Source organism: Pleurodeles waltl, chromosome 5 (assembly GCF_031143425.1).
Source record: "Pleurodeles waltl isolate 20211129_DDA chromosome 5, aPleWal1.hap1.20221129, whole genome shotgun sequence".
NCBI classification, from domain to species: Eukaryota; Metazoa; Chordata; class Amphibia; order Caudata; family Salamandridae; genus Pleurodeles; species Pleurodeles waltl.
In genome coordinates this window covers 999,140,976-999,162,314 of record NC_090444.1, presented here as the reverse complement: position 1 = coordinate 999,162,314, position 21,339 = coordinate 999,140,976, and the positions used below count along the sequence as shown (strand labels likewise).

Here is a 21,339-nt window from a genome sequence, read left to right as displayed (position 1 = left end):
AGGAAATGCAGTCAGGAAATAGTCTGCATTTAGCTCTTCCTACACAAACCAGGGTTTTTTCTGTTATATCCCAACTCTAAAACTGGCAACATGACCTTATTCTGAGCTTTTACTTGAAATTATTCTAATGTTTGATTCTGCCTTGATTCCGGGGGAATCCAACTGGAAAAAATGTTTCAGGTCGCTGTGCAGTTGGTAGACAGTATACAGACTACTTTTTTACTACTGCCTCACGATTCCAAAAACTACCAGTGGGAAAACTACACCTAATGACCGGTGGTCTTATGTTCAGGTGCTGCTCCTGTAGGCTTCCAACTGGATGCTAAAATTAGTACAACAGAGTTTCTGTTGTTAAAATATCAGTTCCATTTAATGGCAGAACCAGACTCTATAACATGTATACATCGCGTTCCATTTTTTCCTCAAATTCCAGATTTAGATGTATGCCTCTGCACTTTTTCTGTGGCCCTCCTTCTTGGATCCAAGCCTAGTCAAGTTTAAAGACTTTGATGATTCAGCGACTCCCTTTACTTCCATGCTGCAAAACGACTTTGTTCAGACCTTGATTTCAGGCTCCACTTCATACCTGGCATGATCCACTCTGATTAATACATTCATCCTATTTTTGGGGATACTGAACGAGTTTCTACTTTTTAAATATAGAACTCCGGGGACCTACTTTAAGCAGCACAATGCTACCCCACTTGCATAAATGTGACCCGTGCTGTTCAGTTTTACGATTAATTAGCCTTAGGACACTAAAAACGCATTAATGTGCAGTGAAGGTGGTTTCTTAAAATAGCATCTGTCACCTTCATTTCTGAAATAACTATGGAAGAACTATCTTGCTCCACATCAAAAAGTAGATCAATCTAAGATCTTGTTATATCCAGAATCTAAAAATAGGATAATGTAAGCATCTCTTGGAGAACCCTGCCACTCACACGTAAAAACAACGATGGTACTGGTGGCTGTAAGATAGAATCCAAGGAGTCAAAAGCACATAACTGTGGAATTACTTGGCACAGTCACCTAATACAACCAAACAACATTTGGACCAGCAGAGATAAATAGCTAGCGAACTTTCGTCATAACCACACACTGAAAAAAACGAGTAGCCTCCCTTTTGTCGCCCCCTGCCGCTGGGGGGGTAGAATATTTTCCAATTGTTGAGGAGGAGACCTCACGCAGTCTGCTAATGAGGACAGCAGGAGCCAGGAAACAAACCCACTTCAAGTCAGAAGGATCTGCTGAAGTCCCTACAACTACGTGCCAATGTATGCCTCCTGCTTGGCCTGTGACGACACAGAGCTCAACGTACATAACAGGTGCAAGACTATGTATTTAGTCGAGAGGCAACCCCCCTCCCCCCAAAAAAAACAGTTGTGCTCCAATCAACAGGATGATGGGGGATTGTAGGACATTTTGAAAAATAAAACCAAAGGGTGTGCACTTTACTGGCCCTTCACCACAAGGTCTTGAGAGAAAAGCGAGAAGAGAATCCTAAAACAATCATAAAGTTTAGCAGTAGTCCACTTTGCGGTTAAAAAAAAAGTCTGAATATGTGTAAAAAATGTAAACATGGAAGTTCTGTCTACCCCGTAGGTGCTGTTCGTGTGTTTCCCAGTCCCTGCCTTTATCCCTGTTGCATTTTCGAACACCTCCTGTCCTGTCTCGAAAAACCAACACCAATACTTCGAAAAACACTTTTTTTAAAATACATTTTAACAAATCAATTCAATAGACCCGCGCGGTCTACTCTTACGGTAAAAAGTGGCGCACTGGGGCGATTGATGTCTACTCGAGAGGCAGGGTGGGCAGCGGGGCACAGCGGTCTGAAACCGCCGGTCAGGAGGGAGGAGGCCCCAGACATATCAAAAAATAAGCCGAGGGTATTTTTATAAGCGTGATAAATCAGCCAGGGATCCTATTTGATGCCGGTGGAAAACACAGCGCCCTTTTTCCCGTGCGGCGGGAGCGTGCCAGATTTTTCAGACGGCGCAGGAATGCGGGGTGTCAGGAGGTCATGATCAATCCTGCGCGAGGCGAGGGGGCGGGGAGGAATGCCAGGAATGCCCCGCGTGTGTGCGACTCCATTCAGCCCATTGGCGGGCGCGGGCCCCAGCACTGTATATAAGGAGCTCGCGCTGCCGGATTCAGCAGAGCACACAACAACTCTTCCCGACCCTCGCTAGGAAAGGAAAGCAAGCGACCGGGGACGGACAGAGGCACCTACTAGAGAGAACCATAACGACGAGGCTCCCTTCGAGAAACGAGGGAAAAGAGACTGCTGCGAAGAGACACCTACTCCGCCAGCCAGACCCATCCGAAAAAGGACGCTTTCCCGCCGAGCTAGGGAAGAGAGGAGCGAGATTTGACTTGACAGGAGTGTCCTGCTGCACACCGACCGCCGCCGAGAACATGTCTGTGGGGATGGGAACCCTCCGGCTGCCCCTGCTGCTCGCCGTCGCCCTGCTCTCCTGGGTAAGACGCACACCCGCTATCACGACTGCTCTTTGTATTTCTCAAATTGTATTTATTGAATCAAAAATGCGCATTGTATATTATTTCTCCTCTTGTTTTGTGTGAAATTTGAGAAATGTAATATTGGAACTTCATGGGGTGGGGGCGGGGGGGGGGGGGGTGCAACGATATTTGCTTGCTTGGATGCTTTTGAGACAGGCGGGACGCCTGCCCCAGGCGGAGAGATATGTCCTTCTTGATGTGCACTAGGGAGAGCTACGTGCCACCCAGTGGATTATGTGTTTTTCTGCATGGCGGGCAGCCCTCTCCTTTGCTCTAACGCTGTCGCCGATTGGACATTTTTAATAATAACTACATACATTTGACAGCATTTCCAGAATGCAGTCTTCCTTGGGCTATCCTAGTGTTGTTCTGATACATACCCCTAATCTCTAAACTAAGGTATCCTACTTAAGTTTCTTTTAAGATGAATGTAAGTAGGTTACCCTAATGTAAAAATCCCACCTGGTACTCACAGGCTACTTTTACATATGTCGTCCTATCAAACCAGAGAAGGTGTGAGACATGAAGTTTACATGCGAGAGAGGCGGTGATGTGCCTACGGAGTCAGGGTTTGCATGATATCTGATAGTCTACCCATGTCTTGGTGATATCTAACCCTACCTCAACATTTTTCTCCAGGTGTCCTGTGCCCAGGATTGCAGTGGTGAGTGCCAGTGCCCGAACAAGCCCCCCGAGTGCCCAGCGGGCACTAGCCTGGTGCTGGACGGTTGTGGCTGCTGCAAGGTCTGTGCCAAGCAGCTGGGCGAGCTCTGCACCGAGAAGGACGTCTGCGACCCACACAAGGGGCTGTTCTGTGATTTCGGCTCTCGGGTCAACAGGAAAATAGGAGTTTGCACTGGTAAGTGTACGTTAAAAAACAAATAAAGTACTTTCCTTTTGCTGTAATGTCTTTCCTTCTTCTTTTATTATCAGTTTCCATTAGTGCCTCTGTGTCAGTCTCACTTTTCTCTCTCTCTCCTTCTCTTTCTCTCGTACTTTCTCTCTCTGTCACTAGTCTCTTTCCCCCTTCCTCTCTGCCTTCGTTCCATCCTACATCTAGCCCCTTTGTGCCTCTCTCACCCTCTCTACCATCTCTCTCTCTTTCTGACCCACGTCCTTTGTCCCTCATCTCTCTTCTCAGTAAACAATCTATTCCACTTTTCATGCCCCCCTCTCTATTCCACTTTGCTGTTCTTTCCTACAACTATTCACCCTTTCCTTTCTTCCTGATTCTCCCAGTGCTACTCTTACAACTCTGCATCCCAACCCTTTCCTTTAGAGCGAGGTGCTGTTTTACAAAGCTGGCCTCTCAACTATAGTTCTAACGTTTCAATGTTGTTTCTTTCCAGCTAAAGACGGGGCTCCCTGCGTGTTTGCGGGAATGGTGTATCGGAGTGGTGAGTCCTTCCAGAGCAGCTGCAAGTACCAGTGTACCTGTCTGGATGGAGGCGTGGGCTGCGTCCCGCTCTGTAGCGTCGATGTGCGTCTCCCCAGCCCAGACTGCCCCTTCCCACGAAGAGTCAAGAAGATTGGCAAATGCTGTGAAGAATGGGTCTGCGACCAGCCCAAAGAGCAGACAAGAGTTGGGCCTGCACTAGCCGGTAAGTTCCTGCCATGATGCTATTTACATCCAGAAAGTAAAACTATTTGCAGTTAATTTGATGCAGCACAACACTCTCCATCCTAAATAGTTATAGCTGCATTATACATTTTGATTCCCAATCAACAGAGACAAAAATAACAATTTCTGCAGTGAGATCAGTATATGAAAAGTGGTTGTCTTCTCACTTTGCCCGAAGGGTATCTAATCTGTGTGCAAGGGAGTAAGGGTTTGAAGTTATCAGTGGGAGGCATTATTCTAAGTTCACTCCATGAATGTTCCCCCTTGCCAAATGTTCCAGTGACAAGAGTGAAATTGATCTATTTGGGTGGTGGGGAGTCAGTGGTGTTTTAATCATAGTCTTGAGAATCTGAAGTAGAGTCCACTGGGACGTTCAAGTCACTTTCAAAGCTCCCCTTAGTCACGCTCTGACCCAAAAGTAAATTAATAAATATAAGTTTGGGAACCCATTGGGTTGGAATATCCAACAACTATTTGGCCAATTCTGTCTTAGTCTTTCCAACAATTGAATGCTTCATCACTATCACAAAAAATATACTTTACATACGCCAGTGTAAATGAGAGGTGTCAACACTGCTTCCAGTCTAGCAACAGAGCCTCTGCTATCAGGAGGCCCTTAAAGTGACTTGTTTTTTTGGATCCTGATGTATATTTCTCTTTGCTTGAACCGTCTGCTGTTAGTGTTTAGTCAAACTCTTAAGGCTAGTGGCTTGCTTGCCTATCTAATCAGTTGTGCCTCCTTTCTTCGCTTACAGTGTATAGGCAGGAAGAAACCTATGGACCAGACCCTTCCCTGATGCGTGCCAACTGCCTTGTTCAGACCACCGAATGGAGTGCCTGCTCCAAGACATGTGGCATGGGCATCTCCACCAGAGTGACCAATGACAATGAATTGTGCAGACTGGAGAAACAGAGCCGACTGTGCATGGTCAGACCCTGTGAGGCAGACCTAGAGGAGAACATTAAGGTAAATATCTTAACCAGGAGTTAGATTGTTTGTTTTGTGTCTCATGGAAATTCAAAGTAACACATATAGAACCAGTGCTGTAAATGTAGTTTAGTATCCTATACTCAAACAGCCCCAAGTGTGCAGAATTGTAAATAATGAATTGATGTCTCAAATTTGAGCTTTTGTGTCCCTCTTTGTTGAAATCAGACAATCATCTCAACTAAATTTCTCTGAGGAAAAACATTTTATCCCATTAGGCCTTCAGTCATAATCCTTATCTCCCACTCTCTTAAACTGTGGCCTGTCTATGACCCTTTTGCAGCTCACAAGTATCATAGTTCATGTTTAGTAGCCAATAGTGAAAACATTTTTATGTGACCAGCGGTCTCGAGCGCTGCTTTTCATCACAAGAGATCTGACTGTCAAGAGCAACTTAGGCACATTGTTAAACTGTGCTGACTATCTGTCCACCAGTTGACATCGGCCCAGTTTAACTCGTCTTTCTTTAATCACATCATCACATTAAAAAAGGAGTAACCGCCTGTTGTATTATACTACAGACAGCAATATCACTAGGCTAATTCCAATCAATAGGTGTCAGGATTCAGCTAGGCATCAGAGATATAAATTCATGGTGCAAGAGTGACCCCAAATGTCCACTATTAGATTTGTTCCATAAGAAAGCTTATTGTACAGAGGATGTATAGAAATGTCCCTAGTACATAATTTGTAAAAAATAATAATAATAGCCAGGGCCATTGTCAAAGGGCCACTGCAGCTTGTACCACCCACTTTCCCTGTCAGCGCTGTCAATGACAGTACTAAGTTGACTACTAACCATCACACTCCTACAAGTGTAGCTTTTCAGACTATTACGGGCCCCTCAAGCTATAAGAATGGCTTGGGGTGCGGGTATTAAATCATTTTATTGTATATTGAATTATTCATAACTGTTCTACTAGTCTCTAAATTAAACAGTGCCACCATGTGGCAGACTGTCATATGAGACAGCGTTGACAATAACATGCTGGTGCCGAGCACCAGAAACCACAGGCTCAAGTTAAGCTCTGATTCCACAGTCCTTTCAGATTCTGGTGGTAATCTGTTCACAACAATTAGTTTTATTAATGAGACTTATTAAAAACCAAAATGCTTCCCGTGAGCAAAGTATTGATGTTTGGCTTTTCATTTTCTTTCCAAAACAGAAAGGCAAGAAGTGCATCCGTACCCCCAAAATCTCCAAGCCTGTCAAGTTTGAGCTGTCTGGCTGTACCAGCGTGAAGACATACCGTGCCAAGTTCTGCGGTGTCTGCACCGACGGGCGTTGCTGCACACCCCACAGAACAGCCACCCTCCCCGTGGAGTTCAAGTGCCCAGACGGAGAGGTCATGAAGAAGAAGATGATGTTCATCAAGACCTGCGCGTGCCACTACAACTGCCCCGGGGACAACGACATCTTCGAGTCTATGTACTACAGAAAGATGTATGGGGATATGGCCTAAAGCACCACATGACCAAAGAGACTCAATTGAGCTGATCTTTGCATCTCAACCTTGACTGTGATTTCAATAGCACAGGAAAGTATTCAAGTTTAAGACAAAACCAGTTGTCTATTGAGCACAATCATTAGTTGTGAACTAAACATATGGACGGTGAGACCACAAGGCAGCTGCAGAACCTTCTGCACAGTAGGGGACACCCCAGGCCACTAGGACAAATACTGTACGCACACAAAAATGCAGTATGACTTAGTGTTCCCTGCACGTGGTAGTTTGTGTTCCTCCCTTTTACCTAACTGGAAACGGTTGGTGTGTACGAACTGACATGGTGTCGGTAAAAACTGAAACCCAAACCTGTTGCGCCATGTTTGGTACCAGGCGACGGCGTTCTGTTAGACAGGACAGCACTGTTTCAGCTTTAGCACTGACTCAAACACAAGTTTTTATGAAGAACAATGTGTAACCGTAGACTGGACAAGCTTGTAATAGGCATTTTGTCTGTAATGAGCTTTTTTTCTTAAAAAAAGAAATTTTCAATGTTGTACATAGTGTATATGTATATTTGTACAGTTATCTAAATTAATTTAAATTTGTGTTGTGCCTTTTTTTGTTCTACCCCTTCGATGTTCTGTCGTGTAGCCTTCCTTCTGAACCCGATAGTATCGAAAGCTTGTCTGACAATGCATTTTAAAGCAACGAAATAGATACTCACATGGAAAATCTGCTCAGCTGGGAAAGCAGAGAGGGGGGTAAAGTTTTTTGTTCGCTAAAGTTGGGGGAGGGAGTTAAATGAAGATCAATATGGATCATCAGGCAGCGTTTGATTGTATGGGGAAATGCGACGCTCTCGGCTTTACTGAGCAAATAACCCAGGGTATATCGAGTGGAAGTTATTCTTATATTTTTCTTGTAGCTGACCAAGGTTTCCAGCCAGGAGAATTTGTTTCTTTGTTTGACCAAGACTGTATTTTGCGCAGTTTGTTTTTTTTTGTTTTGAGAAGTGTGACCAAAATGTTACATGTATGCACTTTTCCTAGATGCAAAAATAAAGTATATTTTTTGTACAAATGACTCTTGTTCCTGGTTTCATGATTCCATAATGTGCCTATAACTAAAAAACAATCTCCGTTTCCTTGTAAATCTATGGGTTCAAAGTAAAAAAGCGAAAAAAACGGTGGCACTGAATCAACAAGATCTTATGCCTTTCTGGATCCCACCTCTCTTACAATTACATCCTAAACACATGGGTTCAAGCAGAAGAATGTAAATACATTCTCCACTTCTCTGAGGTGAGGGAATTGAAAAAGCAAATATCCACTTAACAAATATTTGCTTAACTGCTGAGCTTCTGAAGCCATTTTCCAACTAAAAAGAATTCCTCTTGTTTATAGTCAACAGTCACCATTCGTTCCCTCCCAACTTCTGACATGGTTCCTATGTCCCCTTTGCTATTAAGCAGAGTGCTCTGTTGATCTCTTGCTAGGATCATGCCTTGAAAATACCAATACATATTTAGGGTCTCATTCAAAGGACCCCAGTAATGCCATTCGGGTAATAGGAGGAGTAATTCGGATTCACAAAATTCCTGAGCTGCTTTAGCTCATGCAAATTTTGCGAGGAAAAAGGATTAATATTTTCTTGGAGAAAAGAGGTCGGAAGTAGGCAAGCATGCGGTAACTGGGCTCAGGAAATCCGATACCACATGTTATTCCTCATTCCAGCACCCCCAAATTGGAGTCACTCCCAAATTGAAGTCAGCTGGTAGTATTGACGCAGGAAAGTACCACGCCTTATGGTCTCAGTGGTTCCCCTAGCGGTCTTAGAAGACCAAAATACCAGCACACTCACAGTGAACCCCATAGTATTTACACATATATCATATTTCTGCTCTGCAGGTAATAATGCAGAATCTTCACTCTCTTCCTGCCTCAACACCAAGAGGAATATTTCCATTTCAGAGGATGTTGCCTAATAGTGAAAGTGCTTCTTCCCTCACTTATATCACTGGTCATAACTTGTGATCATCCTCACCATCATTTAGCAGCTGTGCTACGAGGCTTGGTATCGAGTGCAACAATGGACTTCGACATAGACCATCTCTCCAGTTCCCTAACTAGACATGGAAGATCTTTAGATGAAATATTGCTTGTCTTGATTTGCACAGTAAACCGTTGGGGTTGCAATAGGATGTTTTCTCACTTAGCCATAAATTTATACCATTGACACATGATAATGTGGGATTGGCCATTTGCCTGAGGATTTAAATTATACACTAGTTAGTTCCTTCTGTAAATATGACCTAACCTAGAATTGGGCCTCAAGATTTCAGAAATTCGGCTGCTAAGCCTAATGTAGCCTCTTTCAAGACCAAAAACCAGTAATAGTGTGAGAGATGGGGAAATATGGCCAGCCCTTACATCTTTCCCTTGCTCTTCTCCCCAGGTGCAATCTCAAATCATTAAACCACAGAGGTCCTTAACTACTGATGTAAAGTACTTATATGTGATGAGAATGCTTCATGAAAGGAGCGATTCTGGTGAGTAACCATGGTTACAGTGTGACCGAGGTCATACGTGTGTGCACTGTGGCATAATTATCAGCATCTTTCTGAGTGATAATCAGTACAACTGCTAGGAAAAATGCCTAGATCAGGGAGATGTCTCCTACTAAAAAGCGACTTTTATAGGATGGTCTCAATGGAATTAAATAACTTTTAACAATAACCAAAGAAACTTATAAAGGGATTGGTTTTGAGCAAACTTTCTGTGCATACTGCAGTTATTCTGTACTGCAATCATTTTGAGCGGTCAGTGCTGAGTCATCAGTCATAGCCTTTTCCTAGGGTGAAGTGAGACAGCATGTTTAGGGCGCAGACTAGTGGTAGCAACAAATTACGAGAAAAAGGCCTTCTTTACCAGTTTATGGGCAGCACTCTAGCATTCAATTTAGGGGCATATTTATAATCCCCTAGCGCCACCTTGCGCCACATTGGCGTCATTATTTTTTACGTAGATGAGCCCCAATGAGGCCCAAATCCATGCGCCTATTTACAGAGTGGTGCAATACATGCATTGCGCCACTCTTTAACCCTTTGCGCTACAATTTGTCTGTTCCAGGCATAATGTATTTAAAGGGGGCGTTCCCCATTTATTAACAATCCTAAAGCAGCAATAAAAGTGGTACAGATACAGTGAATCAGTACTATTAACATGACATACCAAACTTGAAACATTAGTGTCCTTTGTCATCTGCTTTCTATGTTAATGAGCGCTGTCAGTCCTGTTATTCCGTATCCCACAACAGTAGCAAAGTTTTACTCCTACCTGTGTCTCGGTCAGTGGCTTTTTCCAGTTTATCTTATATGTTGACAATCAGTTGCTTTTTGCAGTGTGGCAGAACGTTGCTGGAATTATATGGCAGAAAAGACAAAAATATAGGCAGTGTTGACCAATTAATGTGGCAAAACAAGTCCGGTTAAGCATTTACAATGCCAGTAGCTCCAACTCAAGTAAATGCGAGATTTATTGCATTGCAAATGCTTTTTTTAATTACTGCAGTCCAAACGCTGGGCTTGCTAGGCCACAGTCCAATAGAGTCTTCTGTTAATCTTTGGTCCAGCTCCTTTTCGTGTCACACAGCTTTAGATATCAGTCAGTCCTCATGGCATCAAGCCTTCAAAAAAGTGCAGACAGGACGGAGGCTTTTGGTCAGCTCGTTGAGCATTTGTTGCTCACGTGTTGTTCATGCTTTAACATTTCTTGGATGGCTGTCCGTCAGACCATGTCTTTTCATGGATATGTACTCTTTGGACTGCAGATGTAACATAACATATGGGGCATTTTTATCAAAGGTTTTGTGTCGCCCTTGCCACATAAGGTGACGCAGGGTGGGGCAAAACCTAGAATGTGATTTATCAAGCCACACAAGGTCACCTTGAGCAGCCCTGCGTGTCTTGGTAAATCTTGAGTAATGTAAGTCAATGAAATATGTCTTGCTTTGATAAATATGTCCTGTAACTGTAATTTATACCAAGGGACCTTTTTCAAAAGTATCCAACAATATACAATGGTGCAATATTTTGCTGTATATGCCTTTAAAGTGTGTCACACACAATACAAACGTCATCCTTTGAGATGTTTTCAGAACACTCTTTTTTGAGGGTATAGCTTAACTCTACTAATTCAGTCCCATATTTATACTTTTTAGCGCCGCATTTGCGCCGCTTTTTGACGCAAAAGCGGCACAAACTTACAAAATACAATTGTATTTTGGAAGTTTGCGCTGATTTTGCGTCAAAAAGTGACGTAAATGAGGGGCTAAAAAAGTATAAATATGGGCCTCAGTCTGTTCTGCAAAAGGGCTATACTCTCAGCTTCCATAGTACTGTACAGCACAGACAAAATTGCCCAGCTATTAACAAACACTTCCCCTGACGCCAAGTCAGACCTATTGGCTTTGCCAAACCTTGCTATTTCTGCTCTCCTGGACGAGTGCAGTGCAATAATCCATGTAGCTAGGTCTACTGTATTTTAGATTAAGTAACCCTTAAAGAACCCATGTCCACTGTTCTCTGGTTGCATTAATCCCCCATGTAGATTAAAAAAATACATTTAAGGAAAGTATACAACATACGTTTATAGAAGCCAGATAGTACCTCCTTATATTTATTACTTTGCAATACGAAATTTCCACACAATGAAAATAAGAGAAAAAAACGGAGATTAATGAGGGGGCTGCGGTTTCACATAAATATCACTTACAAATGCAGTGGGTTTTTTCGGTCACCATCTTCAAAAGCTAGGCAGTTGTAAAAAACATACCTGTCCTGGTTTTTGGAGAGAGCGTTGGCTGATAATTTATACCGTACAGTCATTATATATATTCAGTTACTCTCCTGTATGAGATTGCAGGAACCTTATTGTATTTATAATTATTTACATTTCTGTCTTGGCATCATCAAAACCTTGCTGCCCGCAGTATGCCAGCATTATTATTTTTCAGCTGGGGCCAGCATTATGAACGGTTATGTCTGATCATGTCATGCATTTCCTCAATATATAGGGCCTCATTTACAAGAATCTGATGCATCGGCTCCACAGAGTTCCATGGCGCACATGTTCCACAGATGCGTCTGTGGTGCTAAAATAACCCATTGCTGGACTTGCATTAAAAACATGATGCTACTCCAGCAATGCATGGAAGACTTCCATTTTTAAAAGCCTTGCATTAGTTTAACGCCTGCTCGGAGCAAGGGTTAAACTTTTGACACAGTCAATGCGCCAACGACGCAGTGAAATTTTGTAGATTTCACTGCATCAGTTCTGCGTGGCTTTTAATGCCTTGCATACATTATACCTGGTGCAGGTATGACGTGGCACAAGGCTTTACAAACTGGTGCAATGGTCCCATTGTGCCAGTTTGTAAATGAGGTGTACTGTAGACTGCTTTGCCCCACCGCTGCGTAAAACAAAATGACACAATGGTGGTGCATGGGGCCTGTAAATAAGCCCCATAATGTATTTACACTATAATGCAGTGGCCAGCGTTACTGCAGGTGAGAGCACCATGAAAGCCTATACTTTGTCATGAATTACCATCGGTCTGCTATGGATGCCCACAGTAGGTCATGAATTACAACTATATCGTTAGAATCACCACTGTGCTATGGATTTCCCCAATGTGACAGGAACAGCCATCATTGTCCCAGGCTCAACATTATGGTTCAGCTACCATTGTGAAATGAATTCACACAATATCTCAGTACTTACCACCACGCTTTCTGGCCTGACATTGGCATAAGTGTGCTATGAATGCACATAGTAACTCACAATAAGTCTATAAGGACCACAATTCTGACAAGCCCAGCACTATGCCAGAGGTAGGCACCATCATAACATTTATATATGACAGGAATTATCACCATTAGGTGAGTGTCAGCATTCTGCTTGAGGTTGACATCATCATAAAATGGCTGTCCAAATATTACCATCATTCGCCCAGTCCCAGCATATTACATGGAAATGCACCATTATCTGAGGACTAGAATGCAACCTGGGTGGGCTATGTGCATCATACTGCAGGAGGCCAAAAGTTGCCATAAATCTCCACCTCAATGTCAGGGCTGGCATTTCACTGGTGCGGGTATCATGCCGTGGAAGCCCACAACTTCCAAATAATACCATCATTATGCAAGGGCAGCGTTTACCAAGGTTTATATTCATTCCATGAATTTCCAATATTTTCCAAGAATTACTGCCATTGCGCCAGAATTTGGCTATGTTCAGCATCATGGCCAGGAGGTACACAAGATTGCAATAAATACCACCATCATGTAAGGGAAATCATTTTTATTGGCTGTGCGCAAGTTGTCAATAAAAATCACCATTTGTTGTGGGTGTTCAACTGACATCACACCTCACACCACACTACTCACATGCTCATTATGCTGTGTGTGGGCACCATTATTGCAGCATTGTGCCTTGGATGCACAGAATAAGTTAATAAGGACCACCGGTCCGCTAAAATCTCTATTATGCCAGAAGTAAGCACCATTATAATAAGGAAATCGGCAATTTGTCAGAAATTAGGATCATTGTGTGGTGTATGCTGTGCTATATTTCAGGTACAACACTCGAGGTGTAGATTATAACGTTAAGGTAAAACATAATGGATTAATTTATAAATTGTCGCTAGGGGTTCAAGATGAATTACTTAGAATATTGAATAGCCAAACTTAATGGTGCAGACATATAAAATAAGTGCCTAGGCAACAGTAACAGTATAGCTGAGTTTCCTTACTTCGACCAGTTATAGCAGTGTCTTCTGTGCACATGGATGGATAAGATCTGGAGCCATCATTTGGCCATAATTTAGAATGTGAAGTTGTTGGTGGGTAGCAGGGTACATGTATTGAGACGTACTCTTAAGAGGACAATATACATACTCAGAAGAACATTCTGAGGACATGGTTGCTGCTGTGTTGAGAAATTATAATCTGATGTTAACATACCTTATGTTTGGATGGTGATTTTTTTCATTGCAGCAGGGCTGACTTGAGATGAGTGAAGAACTAAGGAGGACATGAGGGGGCCTGGGACAGGAGTATGCTAATTCTAATTAAAAAGTTGGTGGCAGGATTTCAAATAAGACATTGCTTAGACAATGTCTGTGATGGCCTGGAGTGTGTCGCCAGTCGGTAGCTATTGTTAGGACCTAGTTTCCAGAGGAAGAGGTTTTATTTGTTTTGCTAGTAATATTGGTGTTGTTTGATGAATCATCAACATTTCAAAACTAGTTTCCCAGTCACTTCAGCTCTTCTCTGGAAAGCTGCGGTGATCCATCAAGTGGGGGATGAAAATAAAGTGTGGGGGGGCACCAAAACGCAATTTCCCCATTCAATTTCCCATAGGGATTTTAGACACAACTAAAGCCTGAAGCACAGAATGGAATTACACCAAATTTGGCAGAAAGCTAGATCCTGGTCCTGTAATTTGAGGGTAAATCTGTTCAGTAGGTTTGGAGTTAATAAAGTAAAAAGATTTATGTATATCTAGAACTGGTGATCCACGTGCCCAAAGCAATACTGTGATTGGCTGGCCTCAACCTGAGAGGAAAGTTGCAGCTGGCATTTTGTGCATCAGGCCTCGGTTCCCACAGGGGAAAATAACATTTAAAAGTAATAAAAGGGGTCAAGTCAGAGGTACCCTGAGCCCATGAGATTGATGCAGGGGTCTGTGAGATACCCCTAATAGACAAGAAATTGTCAAGAATGTTTTCCTAGAGCCCATGAGGATCCCCGGATCGACCCCGGTGCTCAATGTGACCACCTGCGTGTCCCGCAGAGAAACTGTATATTCAGACCCCAATTTAAAAAACTCATATACATACTGACAGACCCACACACCTACTTATACACATTCATTCACACACACACAAGCAGTCACACCTGTGAGAGCTGGGATTTTCTTGATAAATGCTTAGTCTTTACATAATTATACTTACAGATTAATGTGTGAATTAATCTAATATTAATATTGTGTTCACAAAAATTGTGACTAACTAAATGGCCACCATATTATGTAAGGCCTATATTTTGTCCATGCTAACCTAAGCTGATGAAATTATTTTGTCTTTACAAAAGAGTGTGTTTCTTAACTAAAATAAATGTCATAATTAAGCATGTATTTAGTGGCCTCTGCTGGACTGAAGTAGAAGCAGATGCAAGGTCACTGTGCAATGCAAGCTGCATAAAATGTTTCTTGTGTGTTCCATAGTCTGACTGAATTCATTGTATGTAGCTATGTTTCCAACTCGTATGTGTTTCCTGGAGGGAAACAAAATGGTGTGGTAACGTATTTTGTAATCATTTTCCTGTGACTTTGTATTCTGGTGGAGAGAAAACAATAGACCCACAGATGAAGCTGGAGAAGAGGAAATGCAAGATATAAATGTATTAGTTTAGATTTTGGCAATGAAATAAGAGCAAATAAAAGAGCGTGGAGTAAACAAATTGTATAATTTTGATATCTGTTAATGTTCTAATTGGTCATAACTTTCTCACCTCATTCTTTATCCAATCATTTTCATTTAACAAGTTTAATGTAATGATCAGTCACCATTGATCGTGGTTCATTCTTCATTCTTTTTGGGGATTTTTGTGTATCCTGAGTTTTAGAGAATTACTTTATGATCTATCAGTTTGACATTTCATGTTTCCCAGATAGTCTATTGACATTCTGGTACTTTATTAGTTTTTGTCTGTTCAATACTGAACCTATGCTTAGATGGTTTAGGGTATCTTATAGTCCAAATTCCAAACCATTTCCCCTACACTTATTCCTGATGTTGGTGCCTGATGTTGCTGTCCCACTGATGAAGTAGACATTGTTGCCGATTACCGTAGTGATTTGGTAAACGTATGAGCTGTGAATTGTTATTTGTCTTTTGTTTTTCAGGTACCAGCTGCAAATGTTTATTTACTGCTGCTTATTTTTGATAGCACCATAGTTAGATGTTTTCTAAATTTGTGTTACTAAAACTTTTCCATGAAGCCCAACATGTTGATGCTAATTAGTGGTTAGTGAGGTGTTACTCACATGCTCATGAATAGTCATTGATATTTTTGTCTTATCATTATCAGATGTATTACATTTCTCTTGCTCAGATTCTGTTGCTATGGTTTTGTGTAATAACCATTGACATAATTTTTATTTTTGCTTTGATTAAATTTAGATATATCCGGCGTTCAAATCAGCCATTATTGATCCTCTATATGTATCATTTGTGTTTGAAAATTATTTTTGTGACCTTAGTGTTGTTAATATAGGGAAATAAATCATTAACATCTTAATAAACTGGTGTGGTTATTGAAGTTGAATTGATTACCATATGTTATATGTGATGTCTATGACGTATTTCGAATGACATTATTCTTAAAGCAGATTCTGTTCGGTTCATTGACCTAGTGTGTGAAATCCACTATCTAGTCCTTAGTGACTAAAATATAGCTAGGGTTTCTCCGCGTCAACACACCCAGACAGCCACTCACACACCCACTAACAGACCAACAGAATCACTACACACCCACTGAAAGATCCACACTGCCACTCACACACCCATAGAGCCACTCACACAACCACAAAATGACTCACACACCCACACAGACACTCACAACTACTCACACACCCACATAGCCATTCACACACTCTTACACCCACATTAACACCCACACAACCACTCACACACTCATACAGTCACTCACACACCCACTAACAAACCCACAAAATAATAATAATAATAATAATAATAATAATTACACTTCAAAAGTGCATGGCTACTTCACACAAAGTGTCCCAGTACTAGGAGCTGAGAAGAGAAAGGCTGCTCACCTGATAAGCTTAGCTAAGGCCAGGTCTTCATGTTTTTTCCTAAACACCAGTTCTGATGTGGCTAATCGGATATCCATAAGTAATGAGTTCCACAACCTAGGAGCAAGGTGGCTGAAAGCACAGCCACCAGCTCTGTTTTTTTAAGCCCAAGGAACATAGGTCAAACTGTCTGAAGCAGAACTCAATTTTCTGGCTGGAACATAAGAGATGACCATAGCCTGCAAATAAGCTGGGCCTTGACCAGAGAGAGCTTTAAAACAGTAACAGAGGGCCTTAAATATGATTCTTTCTTTCACTGGTAGCTAATGCAACTTCTTCAGAGCAGTACTAATAGAGTCTCATCTTGACAGCCCGAGCAGTCTCTGAGCTGCCACATTCTGCACTCATTGAAACCTTTTCAAACAAGTTTGAGTGGCACTCAAATACAGAACGGTAGAGTAGTCCAGTCTTGATATGACCAGGGCCTGGACTTCTGTGTTTTGGGCAGACATAGGAAGGTGGTGCATATTTTTTTAGGGATCTTAAAATCCCAATACATTTTCTAGCATGAGTGTTAATCTGGGCATCAAAGGAAAGCTTATCATCAAACTAGATGTCCAGATTCTTAACCTGGATCCTAGGGATGGATAGAGGGACAAGGGTATCTGGCCACCAGGCATTGGACCAAACATTGAGATGCCTGCCCAACACCAGGACCTCAGTTTTTTCGGCATGCAATTTCAAACAATTAGGGTCCATCCACTTGGCAACATCTGCTAGACATGCACGAACGATGCACTGAGTGGCTTGTTGCAGCACCACCTGAAGAGGACTGCTGTGTGCTGCCCGGAGGCTTCTGCCTGCTACCGGTGAGGTCTTGCTGCTATGGGAGGACTCATTGTGTCCTCACACCTCTCCTGGATAGTCGTGCACTGCCAAAAGATTGTGCCTCCAATTGTTGAGATTCGGCTGACACAGGATGTCAATAGAAGGCCCCTTAAAGAGACTACAAATGGTTGAGAAACTGAGAGAGCCGAGTGTGATGTGGAGCAATGGTGAGAGACTGTTCGGGCATAGTTCCGGGAGGACTACGTGGTAAGAAGATGGAGTAGCGAGCACTGCACCACCGCTGCCTGTGAGACCCAGACCTGTTCCTAGGGTTAATCTAGTCATGGGTGGTGAGGACTCACTAGACCCTGGTAAAGCCAATGAGGCAGGGGCCCCATTCATTCACTCTTGACTGTGTAGTAGATTTCTATGTTTTTGTGTGTAATAAAGTACTTGTCTTTCCTACCAAGAAAAGCACTGTGGTGCACATTGAGCTTATTGCTGGGGGTATGGCATTTTGAGCCTGAGAAACACCACACTAGTCTCCCTGAGAAGCTTGTAACTGCTCAACTTATGCTATCATTGAGAGTCAATTGTGGAAAGGATTTTGCTTGGCCCATTGTGCTGAACCATAATATCGCCAGCCCAATAATAGCAATGATAAAAGGCCTCAACCTCCCATGTTTGTAGCCCATAACACCTCCCTGTCCTGTGTCCTCCTGAATAGCGTCTGTCAATCTTCATTCTCCGAGCCAACATTGTTAGGGTGAATGGGTTGACCTCTTTTATTTGCAATGATATGCAATATTGCACAAAACGTAATATTTTTTGCAGCAGAACTCAGACAAAGCCCAAACACTTTTATGCAGACAAGTGAATCTTGACTTAAGTTGACCAAATATCCAAAGTGCTACAGATCTTGTTCTCTTATGTTCAACCTTAATTCTCCTTTATCTAGGAGTCTTTGGGACTCAGGTATGATGGTAGAAGCAAAGGCTGAGGGCATATGCACTGTATCCATATAAAATAGCCACATTAACACATGAGGATATGGGATTTTTTAATAAATGTTAGAAGGGTTTTTTCGCCAGGAAAAGGTGGAGTCTTTGAAAATTACCCAAATATTGAGAGATATAGAGTTGCTACAGTTTGGATAGCTTTATTACAAGGAAGGTCTTTGTTGCAAGAGAATAATTCTTGATTTGTGATTCAATAATTCTTGAAAATCAAATTAAATTTTCATCAAAAGCATGAGACAACTGTCCAAACAACTAAATCCATTTGGGCAGTAGAATTTTTGAGACCACTCCCAGTCCAATGTCTGGCCTGGGCACAGACTAAAGATCATTCTGACAGCTGAGTGGGACAAATATCCTAACAATTCATGGCAAGCAGTGCACGGACAGACATACTGTTTTACACAGGTTTTTCAAGAAAGTTTGCCACATTCTGTTTTAATATAAGACGTGTGAAATTAGAGGAAATTGATGTCAATCTTCAAAGGGTAGTGTAAAAAAAAGGAAGTCATTTTTTATGTAATGCTTTTTATCCTATAGTCCATTAGGGACTACCCCTTTTCAACAGCAATAATTAATCCTTACTGTATGTCATTCTATTCAACTTCCCTCTCTCTTGCGTTCTCTCTTTTCTCTCCCTTTAAGTGTCCCTCCATTTCTACCCTTCCACTGCTTCTCCTTCTCACCACCCTCCCTATGTCTCTCACTTATTCTCTGCTCTCTCCCTTGCTCGCTCTCTCTTGCTGACTTTCACGCTCTTTATCTAGTTTTCTCAATTTTTGTCTCATTCTTTTTAGCGGCTGAGGTTGTAGTGTAATGTTTTTGATTTTTAATGTAAAAATATGAAATTACAAACATACTTATCAAACGGGGCTATTTGCAAAGATAAGCCCACACAAGTGAATCTACACATGTGAGTTTACAATTACACTTTTGAGTAACTTAATGCTAGTCAAAATTGTAGATTTGCAAGTCTGCATGCCCTGAATTCAGTGTGCGAAGCCTAATTAGCTGTTCAAAATTACCACTTGTAGCCTTTGGCGTGTAGGTGCAGGTCTCCGCGACCAGGGTAGAGATCTCACTATGGTAAAGTATAAGGAAAAGTTTAAAAGTTTATTGAACTAAGAAATACGTTAGTCAAAATATTTTAATTGTATGTCATATTGTAAAAAACATGTTTCTTTTAAACTAAGAAGACAATTAAAAATGGTACAGCATTATTAACTTACTTAAATATTCAACTATTTTCAATACATTAAACTACATTAAAATTATTTTTCTTCTTAAGATTTAGGTAAAAACAATCCTAATTAACATACAAACTAACATACACATTTTACATTTATTTGTTATGTAGTAATAATTATTTAATGTTATATTTAAATGTATTAATTTAAATGAGTTCAATTATTTTCAAAAGCAGACACTTCAAATAATGTTTAATTAAAAAAGGATATTAACATATTTTATAATAAACTAATATTGATGTTTTATTGACATATATTGTCTTTAACATACAATGAAATCTATTTATATTTTAAACAAGTTCGAATTTTTTAAGCTAATATAACATTTGACTCCACTATGGCGTGTCCCAAGCCCAACTGTGAAAGGAGGAGGGTTTTGAATGAGCTAGCTATCCCACCATGTAAAAGAAAATCCTAGCTACAGATACGCCACCCAAAAGACCAAAAGTCATTCAGGAACTTTCTTCACAGAGATCTGTGACACCTTGTGGTGAAAGCCAGAGATCCTGGGAAGCCACAAAGCTGATCCACCTCCTTTCAACCAAGACCATTGCGACATGGAATGTGACGACTAAGCACAAGACAGGTAAGACAAACCAAGTGGCTGCAGAGATTAAAGACTTCACCTTGCTCTGCTTGGCATCTGCAAGACCAGTCCAGACAGAAAAGACTGGCTCCAGGAGGAATGTTGATGTCTTCTAGGCATAAGGAAGAGAATGCCACACACAATCAAGGAGTAGAACTGATGCTATCCCCAGCAGCCAGCAGAGCTCTGACTGGATGGGAGACACAACGTCCCAGAAGCATCACAGCGACCTTCTGCTCAAAGGCAAATAGGATCGACATGAATGTTATACAGTGCTATGCACCTAAAAATGATAGCGGAAAAGAGGAAAAAGAACAGTTTTACAACAGACCCTTGTCTATCCTGGAGAAATGCCAAGATTAGAGGTGATAACACCGGGTATGAAGAAGTCATGGACAGCAATGGCCATGGTGACATGAGCAAGAACAGTGAAAGGGTTGCAGATCTCTGTGCCCTGAACAGTCTGGTGATAGGTAACAGTGTATTCCCAAACAAAAGAATAAACAAGGCAACATGGGTGTCACTAAACCATTCAACAGAGAATCATATTGACCATATCTGCATTGCCAAGAAGTTACGGAGGTCCCTGCAGGATGTGAGAGTGATAACAGGAGTGGACGTGGCACCAGACCACCACCTTGTTGTGGCCAGGCAGAAGCTAAAACTGAAGAAAGCAAGGATGGAAGCGGCAAACTGATGCCAGTGATATAAAGACACCCTCCTAAACGATGCACAGAAACAGGGTGAATAGTGAATACTCAGTCACCCTAAACAACAAGTTTCAGGTCCTGCAAGAACTAGAGAATGGCAGAGAGCCAGTAGAAAGTCAATGGAAGAAGATTAAGGAAACAATGGCATCAACCTGCCAGGAGGTAGTGGGTCCTAAGAAACATCATCATAAAGAATGGATCTCTGCTGAGGCTCTCTGCAAAATCCAAGAGTGAAAGGAAAAGAAAGCTGCAGCCAACAGCAGCCAAACAAGAGCTGAAAAAGCAAAAGCTTGGGGTAAGTACACTGGAACCAATAAGGAAGGAAAGAGAAGCTTAAGAGCAAACAAGCTAAGATTCATCAGTGGTACTGCAATAGACGCCCAGGGAGCAGCAAGCCATGGAATCTTGAAAGAACTCTAAGAAATAATGGGGAAAAGCTCCAAAAGGTACAGAAAGCCAGAACAACTTGTTAAGAACAACGCTGGGAAGAT

General features: G+C 41.8%; 1 protein-coding gene across 1 annotated transcript; it reads left to right on the top strand.

Moving 5' to 3' along the window:
• Window positions 1–1,999: 1,999 nt before the first annotated feature.
• CCN2 (cellular communication network factor 2) lies at window positions 2,000–7,666 on the top strand. The gene is made up of 5 exons (XM_069235164.1): window positions 2,000–2,484; window positions 3,166–3,385; window positions 3,876–4,127; window positions 4,903–5,114; window positions 6,302–7,666. Exons 1-5 carry the CDS (start codon window positions 2,422–2,424, stop codon window positions 6,596–6,598), a joined length of 1,044 nt encoding a protein of 347 aa, XP_069091265.1. The 5' UTR covers window positions 2,000–2,421; the 3' UTR covers window positions 6,599–7,666.
• Window positions 7,667–21,339: the final 13,673 nt, after the last annotated feature.